Genomic DNA, 23,355 nt, shown 5'->3' on the forward strand with positions numbered 1-23,355 from the left:
CAGGAAATGGAGCCTTCAAGAAGTACAGCATTTTTCAAGGATAATAATATTAATGGTGAAAAGAAACCATATTATAAAAAAGGGTGTTGCAATATTTAACAAGATAACACACATTTAAATGAGTTAAGGCACATAACATGCCTAGCACACGTTTAATGATACACTAATTATACATGAAACATTTAATGACAGCTGCTAATCAAAAGGCCAGCAGTTCAAATCCACCAGGTGTTCCCTGGAAACTCTATGGGGCAGTTTTCCTCTGTCCTGTGGGGTCGCTATGAGTCGCAAATGGCTCTATGGCAATGGGTTGGGTTTTTTCTCACTCATTTTATAAAGGGCTGGTAGAATAATGCCAGTTGACTGGTGAGGAAAACGGGGCTCAAAGCGGGGATAACTCAAATTACCAGAATTAGCGGCAGAGCCACCCAAGCCCCGGCTCCCCCGAGTTCCCGGAATGCCCCTTGCCCTTCGGGGCAGGACTAGGACCAGGACCAAGACCCCTCTCCCGCTCCTACCTTCTGAAGCACCACGTGAGGAGGCTTTTCAAAGCCCAGTACAAAGAAGTTTCCCAAGAAAGGCAGGCTCCAGGGTCCCGGCGGGTAATTTTTTGGGCGCCTCCTTTTGAAGAAATCAACAAAGAACAGAAAGGCGACGACACCCAGCAGGAGAGGCCGGAGATGGAACCCTGCCCAGAGGGCGTTCGCCATGGAGCCCAACGCCAGGAGCATGGCTCAGTCGCCCCTCTGCTCTTCTGCAGTCTGAGCAGTAGACAGACCCCGCTCAGATTCCGGGCTCCCAGCACCGCCCCGCCCTGTGGCCAATCCCGCCTCGGCCCTCATTCTGCCCCGCCCCCTCCCGGCACCGCCCCGCCCCTCCCCCCTCCCAGCCCCGCCCCGCCCCCGCTCCGCCTTGTGGCCAACCCCGCCTCGGCCCTCATTCTGCCCCGCCCCCTCCCAGCACCGTCCCGCCCCCCCAATCGTCCCACCAACCCCCGACCCCTTTCCGCCGCGCCCCGCCCCTCCCAGTCGTACCGCCCCCTAGATGCCACTTGCGGGCGGAGCAGGGCAGGGGCCAGGCGCTGGATTTCCTGAAGAACTGCCATGTAAGTAGTCTTGGGAGACAACCTCAGAAAAGGCCAGGCTATGAGCATTTTCCTTTTCTCTCTATTTAGAAAGCTCACCTTTCTCTGAACTCTTTGGGACTCTTGGATTTATGGTTTTAACACATCTCAGGGAGTGCCACAGGCACTTCAGCTCCTTGTTTATCAGTCATTGTTCACCCAATGATTGGAATCCTGCCAGTTCAACAGTGATAATAACAGAAGTACTTAACAGTGCTTGAGCTCTTAATATCTGCCAGGCACCAAATTCGCCTCTTTACTTAAGTTACCTCAGCCTGACAAAGTGATGCTGGAGATGATCTTGTTAGCCTAGTTTTGCAGGTGATGGAGCTGAGACACAGAAAAAGTTTTTGTTGGGTGGCATGGAGTCCGTTCTGACTCACAGCGACCCTATGTACAACAGGCTGAAACACTGCCCAGTCCTGTGCCATGCTCACAATCTGTGCTATATCTGAGCCTAATTTTGCAGCCACTGTGCCAAACTATCTCATTGAGGATCTTCCTCCTTTTGGATGACCTTATACTTTACCAATCATGATGTCCTTCTCCAGGGACTGGTCCCTCCTATAACATGTCCAAAATAAATAAGAAGAAATCTTGCCATTCTCCTTTATAAGTGGCTGTCTGGCTGTACTTCTTCCAAGACAGATTTTCTCGTTCTTCTGGTCGTCCATACTCGTTCAATACTGTTCACCAACACCATAATTCGAAGGTGTTGATTCTTCTTTGATCTTCCTATATTTCATTGTCCAGCTTTTGAGTGCATAAGAGACAATTGGAAATACCATGGCTTGGGTCAGGTGCACATTAGTCCTCAAAGTGACATCTTTGCTTTTTTAACACTTTTAAACAGGCCTTTTACAGCAGATCTGTCAATTGAAATACATCGTTAAATCTCTTGCCTGCTGCTTCAACAGGCGTTGTTTGTGGATCCAAGTAAAATGAAATCCTTGACAACTTCAGTATTTTCCCCGTGTCATGGTATTGCTTATTGTTCCAGTTCTATTGTTCCACTTCTGAGGATTAAGTACTCAGTAAAACCAAAAACCCACTGCCATCCAGTTGATTCTGACTCATAGCGACGTCACAAGGTTTCTAAGGCTGTAAATCTTCACGAAAGCAGAGTGCAACATCTTTCTCCAGAGGAGATGCCGATGGTTTCAAATCGCTGATCTTTTGGTTAGCAGTTGAACTCTTTAACCACTGTGCCGCCAGGGCTCAATAAGTGGGGAATAAATGAATCTACCAGTCTGAGACACCTCACAGGGTTGTTACAGGTTAAGTGAGGTCCTGTAACTGAAAAGTGTTTTAAAGATTGAAAAGCATTATATCAAAGTTTCTAGTGTTGACCCTAGTCTACAATAGGTCCTTAACATTTGTTGAAGGAATGTGTAACAATAAAATGAAATGATGGACTGATAAATCCCACAACATGGATGAACCTTGAAGATATTATGCTAAGTGACAAGCCAGAAACGACCAAAAAAGAAAGAAAAAAAACATATATCGTATGATTCTGTTGATATGAAATGTCCTGAATAAGCAAACCTGTAGATACAGAAATTAGTTCAGTGATTGCCTAGGGTTAGAGTAAATGTTGGGGGTGGGGTGAGGGATGGGAATGGAAGTTATTGCTAAAGGTTATGTGGTATTTTATAAAATTTTGAAAATACTCACAATTTATTACCCAGCAGTTCTACTCCTAATATAACTTTGAGCATATGTGCACCAACATACATGTTCAAGAATGTTCACTGGGCAATGTTTTTTGTACAGCCCCAAAATGAAAGCAACCCAAATTTCCATCAACACTAGAATGGATAAATTAGTTTTTGTGAAGTCACAATATGCCATGAAGCCATAAAAATGAATAAACAAGATCTACATGTAGTAACATGGATGAATCTTATAAAAATAACATTGAATAAAAGAAACAAGACAAAATAACACATTCTATAGGATTCCATTTACATTTTTCATATTGATCTGTGGGATTTCTTTATATATTTTGGCCTCAAGTATTTTGTTCAGTTATATGCAGTCATTTTTTTGTAAATAGTTCAGATGTCCTTAACAATAAATTTTACCCCCTTTTTGTTGAATGCAGAGTTCTTTCTTTTTGCCATTCATGTCTTCTGAATACTTCCTAATTTTTCCTCTGCTTTATCTATCTATCTTTTTTTTTTATTCACTTCTTACAACAACCTTGCAACAACACATGTATATAATTGCTTGGAACATAGTAAGAGCTATGTAAGAATTTATTATTTTTTTTCCTTTTTTTGTTAAATTGTTGTTTTTTTCCTTATACATTTCTAGGACCACTTTAGATATCAGGGAAGGAAGTTCATTGCAATAAAAATTAAATAAATAAAAAGACTGCTAGAACTAATAAGTTTAGCAAAGTCACAGGATATGTGCCCAATATTTTAAAAATCAGTTGTATTTCTATACACGAGCAATGAGCAATTGGAAATTGAAATGAAAACCAATCAATTTAAAAATGAAAGAGTGAAGCTTCTGCTTTATCAACAACTATTTTTTAAAGGCTATGTACAATATGATTCTATTTATGGGACATCCTACAAAAGGAAGAATTATAATAACAGAAATCAGATCAGTGTTTTCCATGGCCTGGGTAGGTGCAGGAGATTGATTACAAAGAGCAGAAAGGAACTTTGGAGGATCAGAAAGTAGTCTATATTTGTGTTTTGATAGAGATTAGACAAAGATATATGCTTGTCAGACTTCTTAAAACTGTATTCCTATAATGAGTGAATTTTGCTGTATGAAAATTATACTTCAATTAACTTGACATAAAAGAGGCAAAAAATCAACTGGGAATAGTATTTGCAATTTGTATCAGCCATAGAAAACACTGATCTGATTTCTGATACCAATGAATCCTAAGATGGGCAGGCAAAACCACAAGTAAGATGCTAGCTCAAGTTCCAAGAACTGGAGGTCAGATGAACAGGAGCCAACTGCAGGATCCAGAACGAGCAAAAGCCCTGAGCCTTGCCAGAATGTTCCCTTATATTGGATGTAGGCCACATGACCAAGGAAACTCCCTTTCAACTGATTCGTTACTCATAGCAGATCCCGTCATGGACATGAACACGTTATATCAAATGTCACCATAGAAGTGATCACAACATCATATGACTTCCAAAGCACCAAGAATCATGGCCCAGCCAAGCTGACACACAACCATAACAATCACGTCAGAATGAGAAAAATACAGAAGCCGGTTGGTTGGTCCTACTTTCTCTAGACGAAATGATGAAAGAAGGAGATGAGCTCAAGGCTTCAGAGTCACAGCTCAAGTGCCACATAAAGGACCTCAAAATAGCTGCTGGAGCTCTGAAAGAAAGCCTTAAATCCTGTAGTAACAGAGCTGATATTGCTGAAAACCAAACCCAGAGTCTTATTGTAAGAGTGGCTGAATGACGATGCTAATTGAATTTGAAACCTTGAATGGTATTTGAAGTTAAAGTGAGAGCATTGATTTGGAAGAAATGGGAACCAGAAACTTGGTATGGGGACTTATGGGCAAATAATCATGAAGCTGGGGACAGTGGGCACCTAATTTTGTTGACTTGCTCCTGTCAACAGAACCAGCCCTCTCGCTGCCATCTGAAGAGCTCCTCCAATCCCATCTTATGAAATTAACCCAGCTGTGTCTGAAGAACATTTGTCTGAGTAATCCCCTGAGGAGGTGTCTGAGTCACTGCCTGAGGCGTTGCCTGAGGCAGACGCCTTACAAGGCATTGCTGAACATTTTCAGAACACATACCCACCACCCATTTTTGCTCCTAGACCTATAACTAGAATTAAGTCTCAACGAAACCCAAAACGTGAAGTACGAAGTGTCAACCAGGAGGAGGTACATTACACTCCAAAAGAACTGCTTGACTTTTCCAATATTTACAAACAGAAACCTGAGGAATGTGTGTGAGAATGGCTATTAAGGGTGTGGGATAAAGGTGCAAGAAACATAAAATGGCATCAGTCTGAGTTTATTACTATGGCCCTCTAAGCAGATATTTTTCATTCAATATTTCAGCTTGAGAGGTTAAGAAAGGGTCTAATATTTTATTTGGTTGGTTCACTGAAGCATGGATTACATGGTGGTTGTCAGGGACTGAATTGTGTCCCCCCAAAATATCTGTCAACTTGGCTAGGTCATGATTCCCAGTATAGTACGTCTACCATTTTATCAGCTGATGTGATTGCCCTATGTCTTGTAAATTGTATCACTATCATGTAATGAGATGGATTAGTGGCAGTTATATTGATGAGATCCACAAGATGAGATAGTGTCTTAAGCCAATTTCTTCTTAAGCCAACCTCTTTTGAGATATAAAAGAAGCAAGCAGGGAAACGTGGGGACCTCATATCACCAAGAAAGCAGCACCAAGAGCAAAGCGTGTCTTTTAGGCCCAGATATTCTGTGCCTGAGGAGCTCCTCAACTGGGGGAAGACTGATGACAAGGACTCTCTTTCAGAACCAACAGAGCGAGAAAGCCTTCCCTTGGAGCTGACTCCATGAATTTGAACTTCTAGCCTACAAGACTGTGAGAGAATACATTTCCCTTTGTTAAAGGCATCCACTTGTGGTATTTATGCTATAGCAGCACTAGATAACCAAGACAGAATTTGGTACTGGGAGTGGTGTGCTGCTCTAACAGATATGTAAAATATGGAAGTAGTTTTGAAACTGTGAATGGATAGAAGACTCAGAAGGAAGTGAGGAGAACTGTTAACACTGGAGATGGTGCAGATGGTGAGAATCAGCAGCAGAGGACTGGGAGCAGCAAAACCTGAAGACCAATGCCAGACTGTGTTAGAGCCGACCCACAGGTTGAGAACACTGAATGCCTTGGGGCAGGAGGATTTCTGGCAGAGTGGGGTGCCTCCAAGCATTTATTAGTTGAGCTACAGAGCTTTGAAACAGTTGCCCCAGCAGGGCAGATGCAGGCGTGAGGCCAGAGGAGCTGAGATGCCAGGAATCCAAGAAGCGGAAGTTGAAGAGACAAGGAACAGAGGAAGCTGAGCTGCCTCAGTGTCAAAACGTATGGCCACTGCCTCTGGGATTTCAAAGAGTGGAGCCATGGCCTCTGGAGTTTTTAAGGGTGGCGTCACCACTCAGATGGACCAGAAGAATGGTGTGTCTAAAGCTGAGGGAGCAGAGTTGCTGTCCAAGTGGGCCTAGAAGCTAGAGCTGAAGCACAGGACCAAGGGCCCTCCACTCAGAATCCGGACAGTGTGGCCAATACCTAGAGTCTGGAGGGTTGGGCCATTGGGTAAATTCTCTCAGAGAACAGAGGATTATTTGCAAAGCCTTGAGTGCTAATGTAATGTGTTCTGCTAAGTTGCTTTGTGCTTGCTATGACTTCTTTCCCTTCAATTCCTCTCGTTTGTAATGGAAATATTTACCTTGTGGCTGTTGCACCGTTGTATTTTGGAAGCAGATAACCTAGATTTCACAGATCAAGAGGAATTTTTGGATTTGGGCTTGGATTTGATTTAAAGTTTTTGCCATGACGTGATGGGTTGAATATGTTTTACATGTGGCAAGGACATGAATTTTGGGTGGCCAAAGGGTAGAATGTCATGGATTGAATTGTGTCCCCTCCCCAAAATATCTACCAACCTGGCTAGATCCTGATTTCCAATATTGTATGATTGTCTACCATTTTGTCACTGATGTGATTTTCCCTATGTGTTGTAAATTCTATCATTAGGATGTAATGAAATGGATTAGTATCAGTTATATTGATGCTATCTACAAGATTAGAGAGTGTCTCAAGCCAATCTCTTTAGACATATAAAAGAGAGAAGTGAGCATAGAGACATGGCGACCTCGTATCAACAAGAAAGCAGCACTTTCTTGTTTCAGTAGAGTGCGTCCTTCGGACCTGGGGTCTTTGCACCTGAGGAGCTTCTCGTCCAGGGGAAGGCAGATAAGACTGACCTTCCTCCAGAGCTGACAGAGAGAGAAAGCCTTCGCTTGGAGCTGACTCCCTGAATTTGAAATTCTAGCCTATTAGGCTGTGAGAAAATTAATTTCTCTTTGTTAAAGCAAGCAACTTGTGGTATTTCTGTAACAGCAGTGCTAGATGAGTAAGACAGTCATGTACACTAAATCAAGTTGAAGTACCAGACCCGCCTTGTTATACTATAGAAGAAGGTATCCAAAGGCTTAGGTAAATTGGTATGTTAGAATTAATTTATCAGGTTAGACCTAAAGACCCACACGTGGAGTGCCCAGAAGACACACCTTTTACCACAACAGTGAGGAACAAATTTGTGAAGGGAGCCTCAGTATCCTTAAAGACTACTGTGACTGTTATTTCATGTAAGTCAGATTTCACAGTGGGATCTGCCCTAACTGAATTAAGACAACTAACTACAATGAGGCTGTTTGGATCCTGTGGTGGTTGGGGCCAAGTGGTGGCACACAATCAACAAAGACAAGGTGAGCATGGTTACTGTAATGGACAACAGAATCAAAGCAGTAATCAGAATACTCTGACTCATTGACTACTGAATCATGGTGTCCTTAGGAGTGAAATAAATGGAAAATCTACAATATTTACTTTACCTGTACAAGTGGAAGAATTCTAGGTCAAGTGAACAGCAGTCTAGCTCAAATGGCCAGAATATAGAGTCATGGCCCCTCAATGAATTCCAAGATTTGAGCCACTTTACAGAACCACAACTTCTTGAATGAATGGGAGGCTGGGCTCCTTTGAGAAACTACTCTACTGCACTTGCAAAAATTTATACTCTTTCTCCCAGCCTTCCCCAAATGGTTCTACAGTCTTTTATGAGAGTGACAGTTTGTTGGGGAAAAGAAAATAATCAGAATTTTGGGGGATTACTAGATATTGGCTCAGAACTGACACTAACTCCAGGAGACACAAATGTCACTTTAGCCTAGCAATCAGAGAGGGGGCATAGGGAGGTAAGACTATTAATGGAGCATTAGCTCATGTCCATTACAGTGGGTCCCCAAACCTAATCTGTAGTGATTTCTCCAGTTCCATAATGCATAATTGGAATAGACATACTTGGCAACAGCAAAACCCCCACATAGGGTCCCTGACACATGGATTAAGGGCTCTTACCTTAGAAAAGGCTAAGTGGGAGCCATTAGCACTGTCCCTACCTAGGAAAATAGTAAACCAAAGGCAATATTGAATTCCTGGAGGGGCTGCAGAAATTGCTGCCACCATCAAGGCTTTGAAGGATGCAGGAGTGGTGATTCCCACCACATCCCCATTCAAATTGCCTATTTGGCCTCTGAAAAAAATAGATGGATCTTGGAGAATGACAATGGATTCCTGAAAACTTAACCAGGTGGTGACTCCAATTGCAGCTTCTGTTCCAGATGTGATTTCATTGTTTGAACAAATTCATAAATCTCCTGGTACCTGGTATGCATTTACTGATCTGGCTAATTCTGTTTTCTCCATACTTATTTCAAAGGACCACTAGAAGCAGCTTTCCTTCAGCTGGCAAAGCCAACAATATACCTTCATTGTGCTTCCACAAGGATATGTCATTTCTCTTGCCCTATGTCACAATTTAGTCAGAAAGGATCTTGATCACTTTTCCCTTCCACAAGTTTTCATCCTGGTCCATTACATTGATGATATTACGCTGATTGGACTAAGTAAGGAAGAATGTCATTGTCTCTAAACCTATTGGTGAGATATTTGAGTGCCAAATGGAGCAAAATTAATCTGACAAAAATTCAGGTGCCTTTCACCTCAGCGAAATTTCTAGGGCCCCAATGGTGTGGGGCATGTCAAGATGCTTTTTCTAAAGTGAAGAATCAGCTGTTGCATCTGGCCCCTCCTACTTCTAAAGAGAAGGCACAATTACTGGTGAGCCACTTTGGCTTCTGGAGGTAGCATATCCCTCATTATTTACCAAGTGACTTAAAAAGATGATAGTTTTGAGTGGGAGCCAGAATAAGAGAAGGCTTTGCAACAGGTTCAGGCTGTTGTTCAAGCTGCTCTGCCACTTGGGCTATATGATCCAATGGTGCTTGTCATATCAGTGGCAGATAGAGATAATGTTTGGAGACTTTGGCAGTCGCCTATTGGTGAATCACAGCACTCACCCTTAGATTTTTGGAGCAAAGCCATGTCCTCTGCAGATAACTACTCACCTTTTGAGAAACAGCTTTTGGCTTGTTCCTGGGCCTTCGTGGAGACTGAATGGTTAACCATGGGTCAAAAAGTCATTATGTAGCCTGAGCTCCCCATCATGAACTAAGTGTTGTCTGGCCGACAGAGTCATAAATTTAGACGTGCACAGTAGGACTCCACCATTAAATGGAAGTGGTATATTCAAGATCAGGCCTGAGCAGGACCTGAAGGTACAGTAAGTTGTATGAGGAAGTGGCCCAAATCCCCAGGATCTGCACTCTTGTCACGTTACCCGCCCTCTCCCAGGCTGAACCTATGGTCTCATGGAGAGTTTCCTATGGTTAGTTGACTGAGAAAGAAAAATTCTGCCTGGTTTACTAATGGTTCTGTGCAATATGCAGGCACCACTCAAAAGTGGACAGTGACAGCACTACAACGCCTTTCTGGAACCTCCCTGAAGAACAGTGGGGAAGAGAAATTCTCTCAATGGGCAGAATTTCAACCAGTGCACCTAGTTTCTCACTTTGGTTGGAAGGAGGAATGGCTAGATGTATGACTGTATACTGATTCATAGGCTGTGGCCAATTGCTTGGCTGGATAGTCAGGGACTTGGAAGGAACATAATTGGATAATTGGTGACAAGGGGGAATGGGAAGAGGTATGTGGACATACCTCTGAATGGGCCAAAGAAGTGAAGATATTTATGTCTCATGTGAGTGCTCACAAAATGGTGACCTCAGCAAAGGAGGATTTTAACAATAAAGTGAATGGGATAATAACACATTTTGTGGAAACCGTCATTCTCTTTCCATAGCCACTCCCATCATTGCCCAATGGGCTCATGAACAAAGTGGCCCTAGTGGCAGGAGTGGAGGGTATGCATGAGTTCAGCAACATGGACTTCCACACTCACCAAGGCTGACTTGGCTACAGCCGCTGCTGAGTGTTCAATCTGCCAGCAGCAGAGACCAAGTCTGAGACCCCAACATGGCACTATTCCTCAATGTGATCAGCCAGTAACCTGGTAGCAGGTTAATTACACACGACCACTTCCGTCACAGAAAGGGCAGTGTTTTGTTCTCATTGGAATAGACACTTACTCTGGATATGGATTTGCCTTCCCTGCATGCAATACTTCTGCAAAAACTACCCTCTGTGGACTCACAGAATGCCTTATCTGCCATCACGGTATCTCACTCAGCATTACCTCAGATCAAGGGACTCACTTCAGAGCAAATGAAGTATGGCAATTAGCTCATGCTCATGGAATTCACTGGTCTTACCATGTTCCCCATCATCCTGAAGCAGCTGGCTTAATAGAATGATGGATTGGCCTTCTAAAGACACAATTATGGTGCCAGCTAGGTGGCAGTAACATGCAGCAGGTGGCAATCTTCTCCAGGAGGCTTTATGTGCACTAAACCATCATCAAATACATGGTGCTTTTTCTCCCATAGCCAGGATTCACAGGTCCAGGAATCAAGGGTTGGAAATGGGAATGGCACAACTCACTATTACCTCTGTTGACCCACTAGCAAGATTTTTGCTTCCTGTCCCCACAACCCTATCCTGTGGGTCTAGAGATCTTGGTTGCAAAGGGAGGAATGCTCCCACCAGGAGACAAAAATTGATTCAATTGAACTAGAATTAAGAATGCAACTTGGCCTTTCTCTCTATGTTGGCTCTGGAGGAAGGTCCTTGTTATCAATCTTTCCCTGGAATAGGAGCTTCTCTGTGCAGGAACCTCATGTCTAAAGAACTCACTGTTCTCCCAGGGCTGCTTTCTTGGTGGTGCAAGGTCCCCCTGTTTCCCTGCTCTCTTCTCTCTTTTATATCCCAAAAGAAAATGGCTCAAGACATAATCCAATCTTGTAGATTGAGTCCTACCTTATTAACATAATTGCTGCGTATCTCCCCTCATTAACATCATAGAAAAAAAAAAACATCATAGAGGCGGGATTTATAGCACATAGGAAAATCACATCAGATGAAAAAATGGTGGGCAATCACACAATACTGGGAATCATGGCCTAGCCAAATTGATACACATATTTTTGGGGGACACAATTCAATCCAGGGCATTTGGTTAGACCCCTGCTAAGATTTGCATTTCCACCCCAGGTATACTGAATTAGAATCTATATCTTGTTAAAATGTAGATTCTGATTCAGTGTATCTGATGCAAACTATCAACAGGGGATTGAACTGAATGGGTTTGAAGCCCTGCTTCCATGTTCTTTTTCCTTCCTGGAGACACATTGCTTTATTTTTAAAAATGTTACCTTCTTGTCTTCTTTTGAAGTTAAATAATTCCTACACTGTCTTTGATTTTTTAATTTAACATTTCAATATATGCAAAGTATACTGGTGGGGAGGTAGGGTGTGGCTTACTATCAGGAAGGTAAACCAGAGGTGGATTATTTTGTTCTAATTAGGGCAAGCGTTTGTAAACATGGGTGGTACTTCTTTGACCTTACTCACTAAGTCACCCTTATATTGCCTTCCTCTGTATCATCCACTCTTTGAAAACCGGTGAATACTGGGCCCCTTCAGGAAGGCACAGAGGGAGCAGAGCTTTGTAACTTACTTGCAATGAGGCACATGAGTGAACAGAGAGGTATCTAACCTTCATGAATATTTGGTTAGCTGGCTGCTATAGTAGAGGTTCAATCATCAGATATTGTATGCCTCCAGTGTGGCAGGCACTGTGCCAGCAAAGGAGACACAACAGTGAGCAAAAAAGATCAGTCCCTGTCCTCATGGAGCTCACAGTCTAGGTTCTGTGCCCAAAAGAATGGGAGTGCCCCATCTAGGATTATAGTGCCAGTGCCAGTTCCAGCTGCTGTTGCTGTTCAGTCAATTCTGACTCGTAACGATCCCATCTGTTGCAGGGTAAAACTGCACTTCATTGGATTCCCATGGCTGTGACTTTTTTTTTTTTTTAAATTATGCTTTAAATGAAGGTTTATAGAGCAAATTATTTTCTCATTAAATAATTAATACACATACTGTTTTGCGACATTAGTTGCCAACCATGCAAAGTGTCAACAGTTTCCCCATTTCCATTCATCTAGCTTTCCTGTACCCTCCTGTCTTTTCATCCTTGCCCCTGGGCTAGTGTGCCCATTTAATCTCATACACGTGGTCGAACTACCTGTATTATTGTTTGTTTCATGGGCTTGTCTAATCTTTGGCTGAAGGGTAAAACTCAGGAGTCACTTCAGTAGTGAGTTAAAAAGGTGTCCGGGGACCATACTCTCAAGGTCTTTCCAGTCTCCATCAGTCCAGTAAGTTTGGTCTTTTTTTTGTGAGTTAGAATTTTGTTTTACATTTTGCTCTAGCTCTGTCTGGGACTTTCTACTACGATCCTTGTCAGAGTGGTTGGTGTTGGTGGCTGGGCACCATCTAGTTGTGCTGGACTCAGTCTGGTGGAGGTTGTGGTTGTTGTGGTCCATTAGTCCTTTGGACTAATCTTTCCCTTGTGTCTTTGGTTTTTTTCATTCTCCTTTTCTCCAGACAGGGTGTGAACAGTGGAGTATCTTAGATGGCTGTTCACAAGCTTTTAGGATCCCAGACGCTACTCACCAAATTACGATGTAGAACATTTTCTTTATAAACTATGTTATGCCAGTTGAGCTAGATTTCCCCCGAGACCATGGTCCCCAGCCAGCAATCTTGGGTATGACATTTTGGAAAAAGATTACCAAGCCTTTCTTGTGAGGTGCCTCTGGGTGGGTTTGAACTGACAAGTTTTTGGTTAGTAAAAACGATTTACACTACCCATGGACCATTCAGTGTTAGTCTTTGTATATTCATTCCTGCTGACACCCACTGCAGCATATATATCCACCTCACTCTTGCCCTGAGACAGCCCCAGCTGTCAACTTCTCACAAACAGAACTTCAGCCTGGATTTGTCATTTTTTTCATTAGTGCCAATTATGCCGCAATGCTGTTTGTTATGTCGTCATTATTTTCTGATGGAAATTTTATTACTATGTTGGTGCAGAAGCACATCTGTGTAGAAAAATCATTTACAAAAAATATCTTCCCTAGTTTTTTTTAGTGATAACCATCTATTTTTAAGCATGCTTAAAGCAACGGGATATAACATTTCAAAGTCATTAAAAATGTTTCTCATTCATGATAGCAGTCTTCCAAAGGATCTTTAGTAGTTACCCTTGTACTTTCACTAAAAGACCACTTAGAGAAATGAAAACCAAGCTCTGATTAGCAGACATTTTCCTTTTTTTTCCCAAGCAGGTAAAGTTTTATAACTTGGATTACTTTGGTGGAGTTGACTTGCCAGTTACGGATGTATATATAATTAACGATTGGTTTTATTCTTTCAACTAGCATTCTTCTCCACTGCTTGAAAATTTAAAATTTTTTTTGGTTTGGTGAACTATTCAGTACACAGCTTCTCCTAATCTCCTATGTGTCAGTAGCTGGTCCCTATCCAAGTGATGAATTCATCTGACTTAGCACTGCCAGGGCCTTTTCTGTGGAACCTTCCCCCCATTTCTGGAGAGTTCTGTTCTTCCGGAATGCCCCTATCTGGGGAAGACTATTGTGGCAGGAAGGGGGACATTGGTAAATAAAAGAGGGCAGCTTCTTTGCTGCCAAGCAGATGAACGCCTAAGTGACTTCTGAGAAATGTGAGTGGGAGAAGCGGGAACTTCAGTTTTTAAAAAGTGTGAGGGAGCCCATTGCTTTCCTTTGTTGTTGTTGTTGTTGTTATTAGGTGCCATGGAGTCGGTTGTGACTCAGGGACCCTATGTACAACAGTAGGGAACACTGCCTGGTCCTGCACTATCCTCACAATCATTGCTATGTTTGAGACCATTGTTGCAGCCACTGTGTCAATCCGTCTCATTGAGGGTCTTCCTCTTTTTAGCTGACTTTCTGCCAAGCATGATGTCTTTCTCCGGGGACTGATCCCTCCTGATATGTCCAAAGTACTTGAGACAAAGTCTCATCCTCCTCCCTTCTAAAGAGCATTCTGGCTATACTTCTTCTAAGATAGATTTGTTCATTCTTCTGGCAGTCCATACTATATTCAACTTTCTTGGCCAACAGTATCATTCAAAGGCATCAATTCTTCTTTAGCCTTCCTTATTCGTTGTCCAACTTTGACATGCGTATGAGGTGATTGAAAATACCATGGCTTGGATCAGATTTACCTGACTCTTTGAAGTGACATCCTTGCTTTTTAACATTTTAAAGAGATCTTTTGCAGATGATTTGCCCAATATAATATGTACTTTGATTTCTTGACTGCTGTTTCTATGGGCATTGATTGTGGAGCCAAGTAGAAGAAAATCCTTGACAACGTCAATATTTTTTACTTGGATCCACAGAATACATAGATCATGAGGCAGTCGTTCAAACAGAACAAGGGAATACTGTGTGGTTTAAAATTAGGAAAAGTGTTTTCAGGGTTGTATCCTTTCACCATACTTATTAAATCTGTACACTGAGCAAATAATCATAGATGCTGGGCTGTATGAATTATCATGATGTTGCTCGTTGTTCCAATCTTAAGAATTTTTGTTTTCTTTATGTTGAGGTGAAATTCATACAGAACGCTGTAGTCTTTGTTCTTCATCAGTAAGTGTTTCAAGTCCTCTTTGCTTTCAGCAAGCAAGGTTATGTCATCTGCACATGCAAGGTTGTTAATGAGTCTTCGTCCAGTTCTGATGCCATGCTTTTCTTCGTATAGCCCAGCATCTAGGGTAATTTTCTCAGCATACTGATTGAATAAGTATGGTGAAAGGATAGAACCGTGACACACACTTTTCCTGATTTTAAACCACACAGTATTCTCTCGTTTTGTTTGAAAGACTGGCTCTTGATCTATGTACAGGTTCTATGTGAGCACAGTTAAGTGTTCTGGAATTCCTAGTCTTTGCAATGTTATCCATAATTTGGTATGATACACACAGTCAAATCGCTTGGCATAGTCAATAAAACACAGATAAACCTCTTTATGGTATTCTCTGCTTTCAGCCAAGATCCATCTGACGTCAGCAATGATATCCTTCGTTCCATGTCCTCTTCTGAATCCAGCTTGAATTTCTGGCAGTTTCCTGTGGATGTACTGATGCAACCGCTTTTGAATGATCTTCAGCAAAATTTTACTTGTGTGTAATATTAATGATATTGTTCGACAATTTTTGGATTCTGTTGTATCACCTTTCTTTGAAATGGTTACAAATAAAGATCTCTTCCAGTCAGTTGGCCAGGTAGCTGTCTTCGAAATTTCTTGACATTGATGAGTGAGCACCACCAGTGCTGCATCCGTATTTTGAAACATTGCAACTGGTATTCCATCAGTTCCTAGAGCCTTGTTTTCACTAGTGCCTTCAGTGCAGCTTGGACTTCTTCCTTCTATATCATCTGTTCTTGATTATATACTACCTCCTGAAACGGTAGAACATTAACCAATTCTTTTGGTACAATGACTAAATGCCTTCTATCTTCTTTTGATGCTTCCTGCTTTCTTCAATATTTTCCCCATGTTCTTGTTGTTGTTAGGTGCTGTCAAGTCAGTTCTGACTCATAGCAACCCTATGCACAACAGAACAAAACACTGCCTGGTCCTGCACCATCCTTACAGTCCTTGTTATGCTTGAGCTCATTGTTGCAGCTACTGTGTCAATCCACCTCATTGAGGATCTTCGTCTTCTGCTGACCCTAAACTTTTCCAAGCATGATGTCCTTCTCCAGGGACTGATCCCTCCTGACAACATGTCCAAAGTATGTAAGACGCAGTCTCACCATCCTTGCTTCTAAGGAGCATTCTAGTGGTACTTCTTCCAAGACAGATTTGTTCATTTTTTTGGCAGTCCATGGTGTATTAACAATATTCTTCACCAACACCACATTTCAAAGGCATGAATTCTTCTTCCGTCTTCCTTATTCATTGTCCAGCTTTCACATGCATATGACGTGATTGAAAATACCATGGCTTGGGTCAGGTGCACCTTAGTCTTCAAGGTGACATCTTTGCTTTTCAGCACTTTGAAGAGGTCCTTTGCAGCAGCTTTACCCAATGCAATGGGTCATTTGATTTCTTGGCTGCTGCTTCCACGGCTGTTGATTGTGGATCCAAGTAAAATGAAATCCTTGACAACTTCAATCTTTTCTCCATTTATCATGATGTTGCTCATTGGTCCAGTTGTGAGGATTTTTGTTTTCTTTATGTTGAGGTGCAATCCATACTGAAGGCTGTGGTCTTTGACCTTCATTAGTGAGTGCTTCAAGTCCTCTTCATTTTCAGCAACCAAGGTTGATTCCCCATAGAATCCTTCAATATTGCAACTTGAGGCTTGGCTTTTTTTTTTTCAGTTCAGGTTGAGACACGCTGAGAGTTTTCTTCCCCTTTGGTGTTCTAACTCCACGTCTTTGCACATTCCATTTTAATACTTTACTATGTTTTCCCATGCTGCACATTGAAATAATCTGTTCAGCTCTTTTACTTCATCAGTTTTTCAATTCATTTTAGCTGCTTTACTTTCAAGAGCAAATTTCAGAACCTCTTCTGACATCCATTTTGGTCTTTTCTTTCTTTTCCGTCTTTTTAATGACCTTTTGCTGTCTTCATGTATGATGTCCTTGCTGTCATTTCACAACTTGTCTGAACTTCTGTCTTTAGTGTTCAAACATGTCAAATCTTTTCTTTAGATGGTCTCTAAATTCAGGTGGGATATACTCAAGGTTGTATTTTGGCTCTTGGACATGTTTTAATTTTCTTCAGCTTCAAATTGAAGTTGCATATGACCAATTAATAGTCTGTTCCACAGTCAGACCTTGGCCTTGTTCTGATAGATGAGATTGGGTCTCCCCATGTCTCTTTCCACAGATGTAGTCAATTTGATTTCTGTGTATTTCATCTGGTGAGGTCCAGGTGTGTGGTCACTGTTTATGTTGTTGAAAGAAGGTATTTGCAATTAAGAAGTCATTGGTCTTGCAAAATTCTATCATGTGATCTCCAGTGTCGTTTCTATCACCAAGGCCATATTTTTCAACTACCAGTTCTGTTTCTTTGTTTCCAACTTACCAGTTCTAATCACCAATAATTTTCAATGCATCTTAATTGCATGTTTGATCAGTTTCAGACTGCAGAAGTTGGTTAAATTCTTCAATTTCTTCATCTTTGGCATTCGTGGTTGGTGTATAAATTTGAATAATAGTCATATTATCTGGTCTTCATTGTAATTATATGGATATTATCCTATCATTGATAGAGTTGTACCTCAGGATAGATCTGAAAATGCTCTTTTTGACGATGACTGCAACTCCATTCGTCTTCAAGTTATCATTCCTGGTATAGCCAACTGTATAATTGTCTGATTCAAAATGGCCAATCCCAGTCCATTTCAGCTCACTGATACCTAGGATATCAATCTTTATGCCTTCCATTTCATTTCTGATGACTTCCAGTTTTCCTAGATTCATACCTCGTATATTTCATGTTCTGATTGTTAATGGACATTTGCAGCTGTTTCTTCTCATTTTGAGTCATTCCACATCAGAAAATGAAGGTCCCCAAAGCTTTGCCCCATCCACGTTATCAAGTGTGACTCTACTTTGAGGAGGCAGCTCTTCCCCAGTCATCTTTGAATGCCTTCCAACCTAGGAGGTTTGTCTTCCAGCACTATATCAGACAATGTTCTGCTGCTACTCATAAGGTTTTCACTGGCCAATTTTTTCAAGAATAGGCTGCCAGATCCTTCTTCCTAGTCTGTCTTAGTCTGGAAGCTCCACTGAAACCTCTCCACCATGGGTGACCCTGCTGGTATTTGAAATACCAATGACATAGCTTTTGGCATCACAGTAACATGCAATCCACCACAGTATGACAAACTGACAGACCAGTGGTAGATTGTTTTCCTTAGATGACTTCAGTCCTATAAAGCAAACAGGAATGCCTGAGAGCTTGATGTTCAAACTGATCAATCCTCTTTTTACACAGCCACTGGTATACTGATAGTATCTTCAAGGGTATGAAGGTGATAGTACTGAAGGCTGAAAATTGAAGGAATCATTTGATATATTTGTCCAGTTAATGGGATTCTGTTGCTATCATTTATGTCACATGGCTGTCCTTCAAAACCAACAGAGTGGTGTTCAAATGGTATGCACTGGGGACAAAACCAATTCTTAAAATACTTCAATAATTCTCTGAATCTTCCCTAGATCCATTAACTAATGTGGCATAATTTGGCAAGAGAGGGACCTCCAGGACCCCTATGGATGATGGCCTTTCTAATTTGTCAGTGCCAGAGCCGTATCAGTTAGTAAATATATATACTTTTTAATTTTATCGTGCTTTAGATGAAAGTTTACAGTGCAAATCAGTTTCTCATTCAAAAATTTATACACAAATTGTTTTGGGACATTGGTAGCAATCCCCACAATGTGTCAGCACCATTACCCTTCCACCTCAAGTACCTGTGTCCATTCGTCCAGTTTTTCTGTTTCTTCCTGCCTTCTTGGCTTTGCTTTTAGGCAGGTGTTGCACATTTGATCTCCTATCCTTGACTGAACTAAGAAGCATATTCCTCACATGTGTTATTGTTTGTTTCACAGGCCTGTCTAGTCTTTGGCTGATAGGTGGACTTTGGCAGTGGCTTCAGGTCTGAGTTAGCAAAGTATCCAGGGGCCATAGTCTTGGGTGTTCCTCTAGTCCCTGTTAGAGCAGCAAGTCTGGTGTCTTTTTGTGAATTTGAATATTGTTCTAGATTTTTCTCCCATTCTGTCCAGGACCCTCTATTGTGATCCCTGTCAGAGCAGGTAGAGGTTGTGGTTCATTTCATCCATCAGTCCTTTAGACTAATATTTTCCTCGTGTCTTTGGTTTTCTTTGCTCTCCTTTTTCCATATGGTATGGGACCAATATATGTACCTTAGATGGCCACTTGCAAGCTTTTAATTCCCAGATGCTACTCATCAAAGTAGGATGTAGAGCATTTTCTTTATGAACCGTGTTATGCCAATTGACCTGAATGTCCCCTGAGATCATCGTTTCCAGCCCTCGGCCCCAGTAACTAGGTCCCTTAAGGTGTTTGCATATATCTAGGAAGCGTCTATGACTTTGCCTTGGTCAGGTTGTACTGACATTCCCTGTATTGAGTGTTGTCTTTCCCTTCACCAAAGTTAACAGTTGTCTACTCTCTAGTTATCAATTTCCCTTCCTTGTAAGCATTGATTTTTTTCTGTGTGTAAACCTTTTCTTGGCTTTTTATAATAGTGGTCTCATACAATATTTGTCCTTTTGTGACAGACTTATTTCACTCAGCATAATATCCTCCAGCTTCATTCATGTTGTGAGATGTTTGGGGGATTCATCATTGTTATTTTATCGTTGCATGGTATTCCGTTGTGTGTATGTGCCATAATTTGTTTATTCATTCATCTGTTAATGGGCACTTAGGTCGTTTCCATGTTTTTCCTTTTGTGAATAATGCTGCAATGAACATGGATGTGCATATGTATATTAGTGTGATAGCTCTTACTTCTCTAAGATATATTCCTAGGAGTGAGATTGCTGGATTATATGGTATTTCTATTTCTAGCTTTTTAACCAGGTGACATATCATTTTTTTCATAGTGGCTGTACCATTTTACATTCCCGTCAGCAGTGCTTAAGAGTTCCAATCTCCCCACAACTCTCCAACATTTGGTATTTTCTGTTTTTTTGACTAGTGATAATGTAGAAAAACAAGCACGTAGGTATGTGTAATTAGAGGATCAGTACCAGTGTTAGATATGTCTGCTTGCCCTTATGTTGATCCAGAAAAAGCTTAGTAGTTAGGCTTAAAGGTTAAACCTTATGAAATGGCTGCTGATCAAAGTCTTGTTATAACCCATAGGCGCTGGACATATTCTAAGGCCCTTTGGACCTGCCTAACTCAATATAATTGGTGAGATAACATGTGCATACACTGTAGCTGATAAGGAATTTTATTTATTTGTTGTCCAACAACCAATAATTAAGTACCTACAATGGGCCAAGCTCTATTGCAGGTGCTGGAGATACAGCGGGAAAAAAGACAAAGAGATGAGCCCCCAGCTCTCATGGAATTTATGTTCGGGTTGGAGGTAGCTGAGAATAAATCAACAAATAAAAAATAAGGAACAAAATTCAGAGAAATCAAATAGTGTGATGTGAAAGAAAGTGACTGGTGGCTTCGTAAGGTTAGATGGTCTAGGAAGATCTCTCTGAGTAGGGAACATACAAGCTGATATCTAATGAGATAAGAGCCAGAAATGTTAGTCTGGTTAGGGAGTGGGGTGGAGGGTGGGGAAGAATTCCATGTAGACAGACGAGACAGTGTAAAGCCCCGAAGATGAGAAGAGTCTTGGCCTATTCATGGCACAAAGAGAAGGTCAGATGGATAAAGCAGAGTGGGTGAAGGAGATAGAGGGGCAGGAAATGTTTGAGAGAGAGGAGGATAGAGATAATGTGAGGCACTAGTTCGTAAGACAAGATAAAGAATTTCAACTTTATTATAAGTTTGATTAGAAGCCTCCGGATTTCTTCAGTCAAGGAGTGACATGATTCGATTTTCAATTTTCATATTAGTCTGTCTTCCTTGAAGACAATGAATTGTAAGGGTAAGAAATGAAGTTGGGAGACTAGTTAAAGGGTTATTATAGTGTCAAAGAGAAAAATTAATAACTGACATTTTGATTTTAATGTTTCTTACAAAACCAAATATTTACTGTAAAGAAATTCCTGACAAAAAATTAATCCTGCCATTAGTTTTTCTTTCACTCAAAATTGTTAATCTTTTCTTTCCTGATCAAAACCAGGCTTACTAAATTTGAATTTCAAAAGATATGGTTGGGTGGAGAGCTAGAGTTCATCTTGTGACCTGATATCCATAAAGAGGGGAGGGCAAGGTTCAGTCTTTCGTGTTAAAATTAGCCAACAGTTTATCTTGTGTAAGGCTCCCTCCTCTTCTCTTTATAAGTCACATCGTACCTAGCTTCTTCCAGCCATTTGCTTTTTCTGGAATCAGAATGATCTTCCTATATGCATATAGAATAATTTCTCAGTATAAACCTTATGCTCAAATTTGTTGACTTTTGATTATTTTTAACAATAGTAAACAGGCTTGTAGATGATAATTGTTTAGACTTGGTGATAGCAGAGGAGATGAAGAGAAGCAGATGGGATTCAGGATGTGGTTTGGAGGTAGAATTAATTAGGACTTGCTTGTTGATGGAAAGGTCATCAGGAATAGTGAGGATAATGATATGTTCTTAGCATTTGGTGTGCGCTGGGCACCATGTGGCTCACTTAAGCCTCATAACCACACTATGAAGTAGGTACTAGCCTGAATCTCATTTCACAGATAAAGAAACTGAGTCATAGAAAGATTAAAATGCCTAACATTTACAACTAAGGAAATCCAGGTTAATGTTTAGATTTTGGGTAGTGATGCTATTTCTTGCATCTGGGAAAAATGAAGGAAGAACAGGTTTGGGTGTGAAAATAATGAACTCTATTTTGGCCATGATAAACTTGATATTCTTATTGGATATCCAAGTGAACTTGTCAAGTAGACAACTGAATGTTCATGTCTGGTGTTTGGGAAGAAAAATTTAAAGTCATAGAACTGGAGGATGTCACCTAGTAAAATATGTGAAGAGGAGTGAAGAGGTCCCAGAAGAGAGTCTTGGAGGTTCCAACACTTAGAAGCTGAATAGAGCAGGAGTCAACGAGAGTCCTAAAATAAAGATCAGCAAAGTGGAAAAAGACAGAGAAAGACTTTCACAACTGTGAGCAGGAAGGAGAGTCTGAAAGTGTGCCTGGCCTTTTGCTCCAGTGGTTAGCAAAAGTTTTATGGGTACTTACGTTGGTCATGGAGCCCTGGTGGTGCAATGGTTAAGAACTTGACTGGTAACCAAAAGGTTGGCAGTTAGAATTCACCAACTGCTCCTTAGAAACTCTATGGGGCAGCTCTACAAGATTAAGTTGTGTCTTAAACCCAATTTCTTTTGCAATATAAAAGAGATTTTAAGTCCTCAGGATGCTTAGATGAGAAAAAGGAGATTCTGGAATCACAACCTCATTCTCATATAATACTTATATGATACTCACAAGGCACAGAAGAGACTTAAAACCCCTTCTGCAACTCTTTTACAAGTTCTTGGTCTCGCATCTCAATTAAATCTGAAAATCATGGAATATATTTCCCTGGACTTGTTAAAGCTATCTGTTCCTTGATAAATTGAGCCTTAGAACATATTTTTCTGGATTTGTTTGGACTGTCCACTTCTCTTGCTAAACTTGAACCTCAGAAGGAACTTTCCCATGTTTATTTACCCTTAGGCCAGATACTAAACTCTACATCACTCCAACCTTTTTTTTTTTTCAATTGTGCTTTAGGTGAAAGTTTACAGTTCAAGCTATTTTCTCATTCAGAAATTGATACACACGTTGTTTTGTGACATTGGTTGTAATCTCCACGATGTGACAGCACATTCCCCTTTTCCATCTTGGTTTCCTATGTTTATTTGTCCAGTTCCTGTCCCTTCCTGCCTTCTCAAACTGCTTTTGGACAGGAGCTATCCATTTGGTCTCATATATTTGATTGAACTAAGAAGCACGTTCCTCATATGTGTTATTTTTTGTTTTATAGGCCTTTCTAATCTCTGCCTGAAAAGTGGCCTTCGGGAATGGTTTCAGGTCTGGATTAGCAGAGCGTCTGGGGGCCATAGTTTCAGGGGTTCTTCCAGTGTCTGTTAGACCAGTAAATCTGGTGTTTTTACTTGATTTTGAATTCAGTTCTACATTTTTCTCCTGCTCTGTCTGGACTCTCTGTTGTGAACCCTGTCAAGGCAGTTGGTTGCGTTAGCCAGGCACCATTTAGTTCTTCTGGTCTCAGGCTGATGGAGTCTTTGGTTAATGTGGTTCTTTAGTCCTTTGGGCTAATATTTTCCTTATGTCTTTGGTTTTCTTCATTCTTCTTTGCTCCAGGTGGGATGGGACCAATAGATGTATCATTGATGGCTGCTCCCAGGCTTTTAAGACTCCAGACACAACTCACCCAAGTGTG

At 41.2% G+C, this 23,355-nt stretch overlaps 1 protein-coding gene and 1 long non-coding RNA gene across 2 annotated transcripts in view; one reads left to right on the forward strand and one right to left on the reverse strand.

The window, feature by feature from the left end:
- Window positions 1–801, reverse strand: part of LOC126073132 (cytochrome P450 2J2-like) — a 43,208-nt gene extending 42,407 nt beyond the window's left edge. Inside the window, exon 1 of the mRNA XM_049879418.1 lies at window positions 519–801. Coding sequence (XP_049735375.1) covers window positions 519–731 — 213 coding nt within the window. The 5' untranslated portion in view covers window positions 732–801. The remainder of the gene's footprint in view (window positions 1–518) is intronic.
- A 224-nt stretch (window positions 802–1,025) lies between these two features.
- Window positions 1,026–23,355, forward strand: part of LOC126073135 (uncharacterized) — a 44,620-nt gene continuing 22,290 nt past the window's right edge. The window contains exon 1 of the long non-coding RNA XR_007516667.1: window positions 1,026–1,105. This is a non-coding gene — a long non-coding RNA (uncharacterized LOC126073135). The remainder of the gene's footprint in view (window positions 1,106–23,355) is intronic.

Source organism: Elephas maximus, chromosome 3, assembly GCF_024166365.1.
Source record: "Elephas maximus indicus isolate mEleMax1 chromosome 3, mEleMax1 primary haplotype, whole genome shotgun sequence".
NCBI lineage: Eukaryota > Metazoa > Chordata > Mammalia > Proboscidea > Elephantidae > Elephas > Elephas maximus.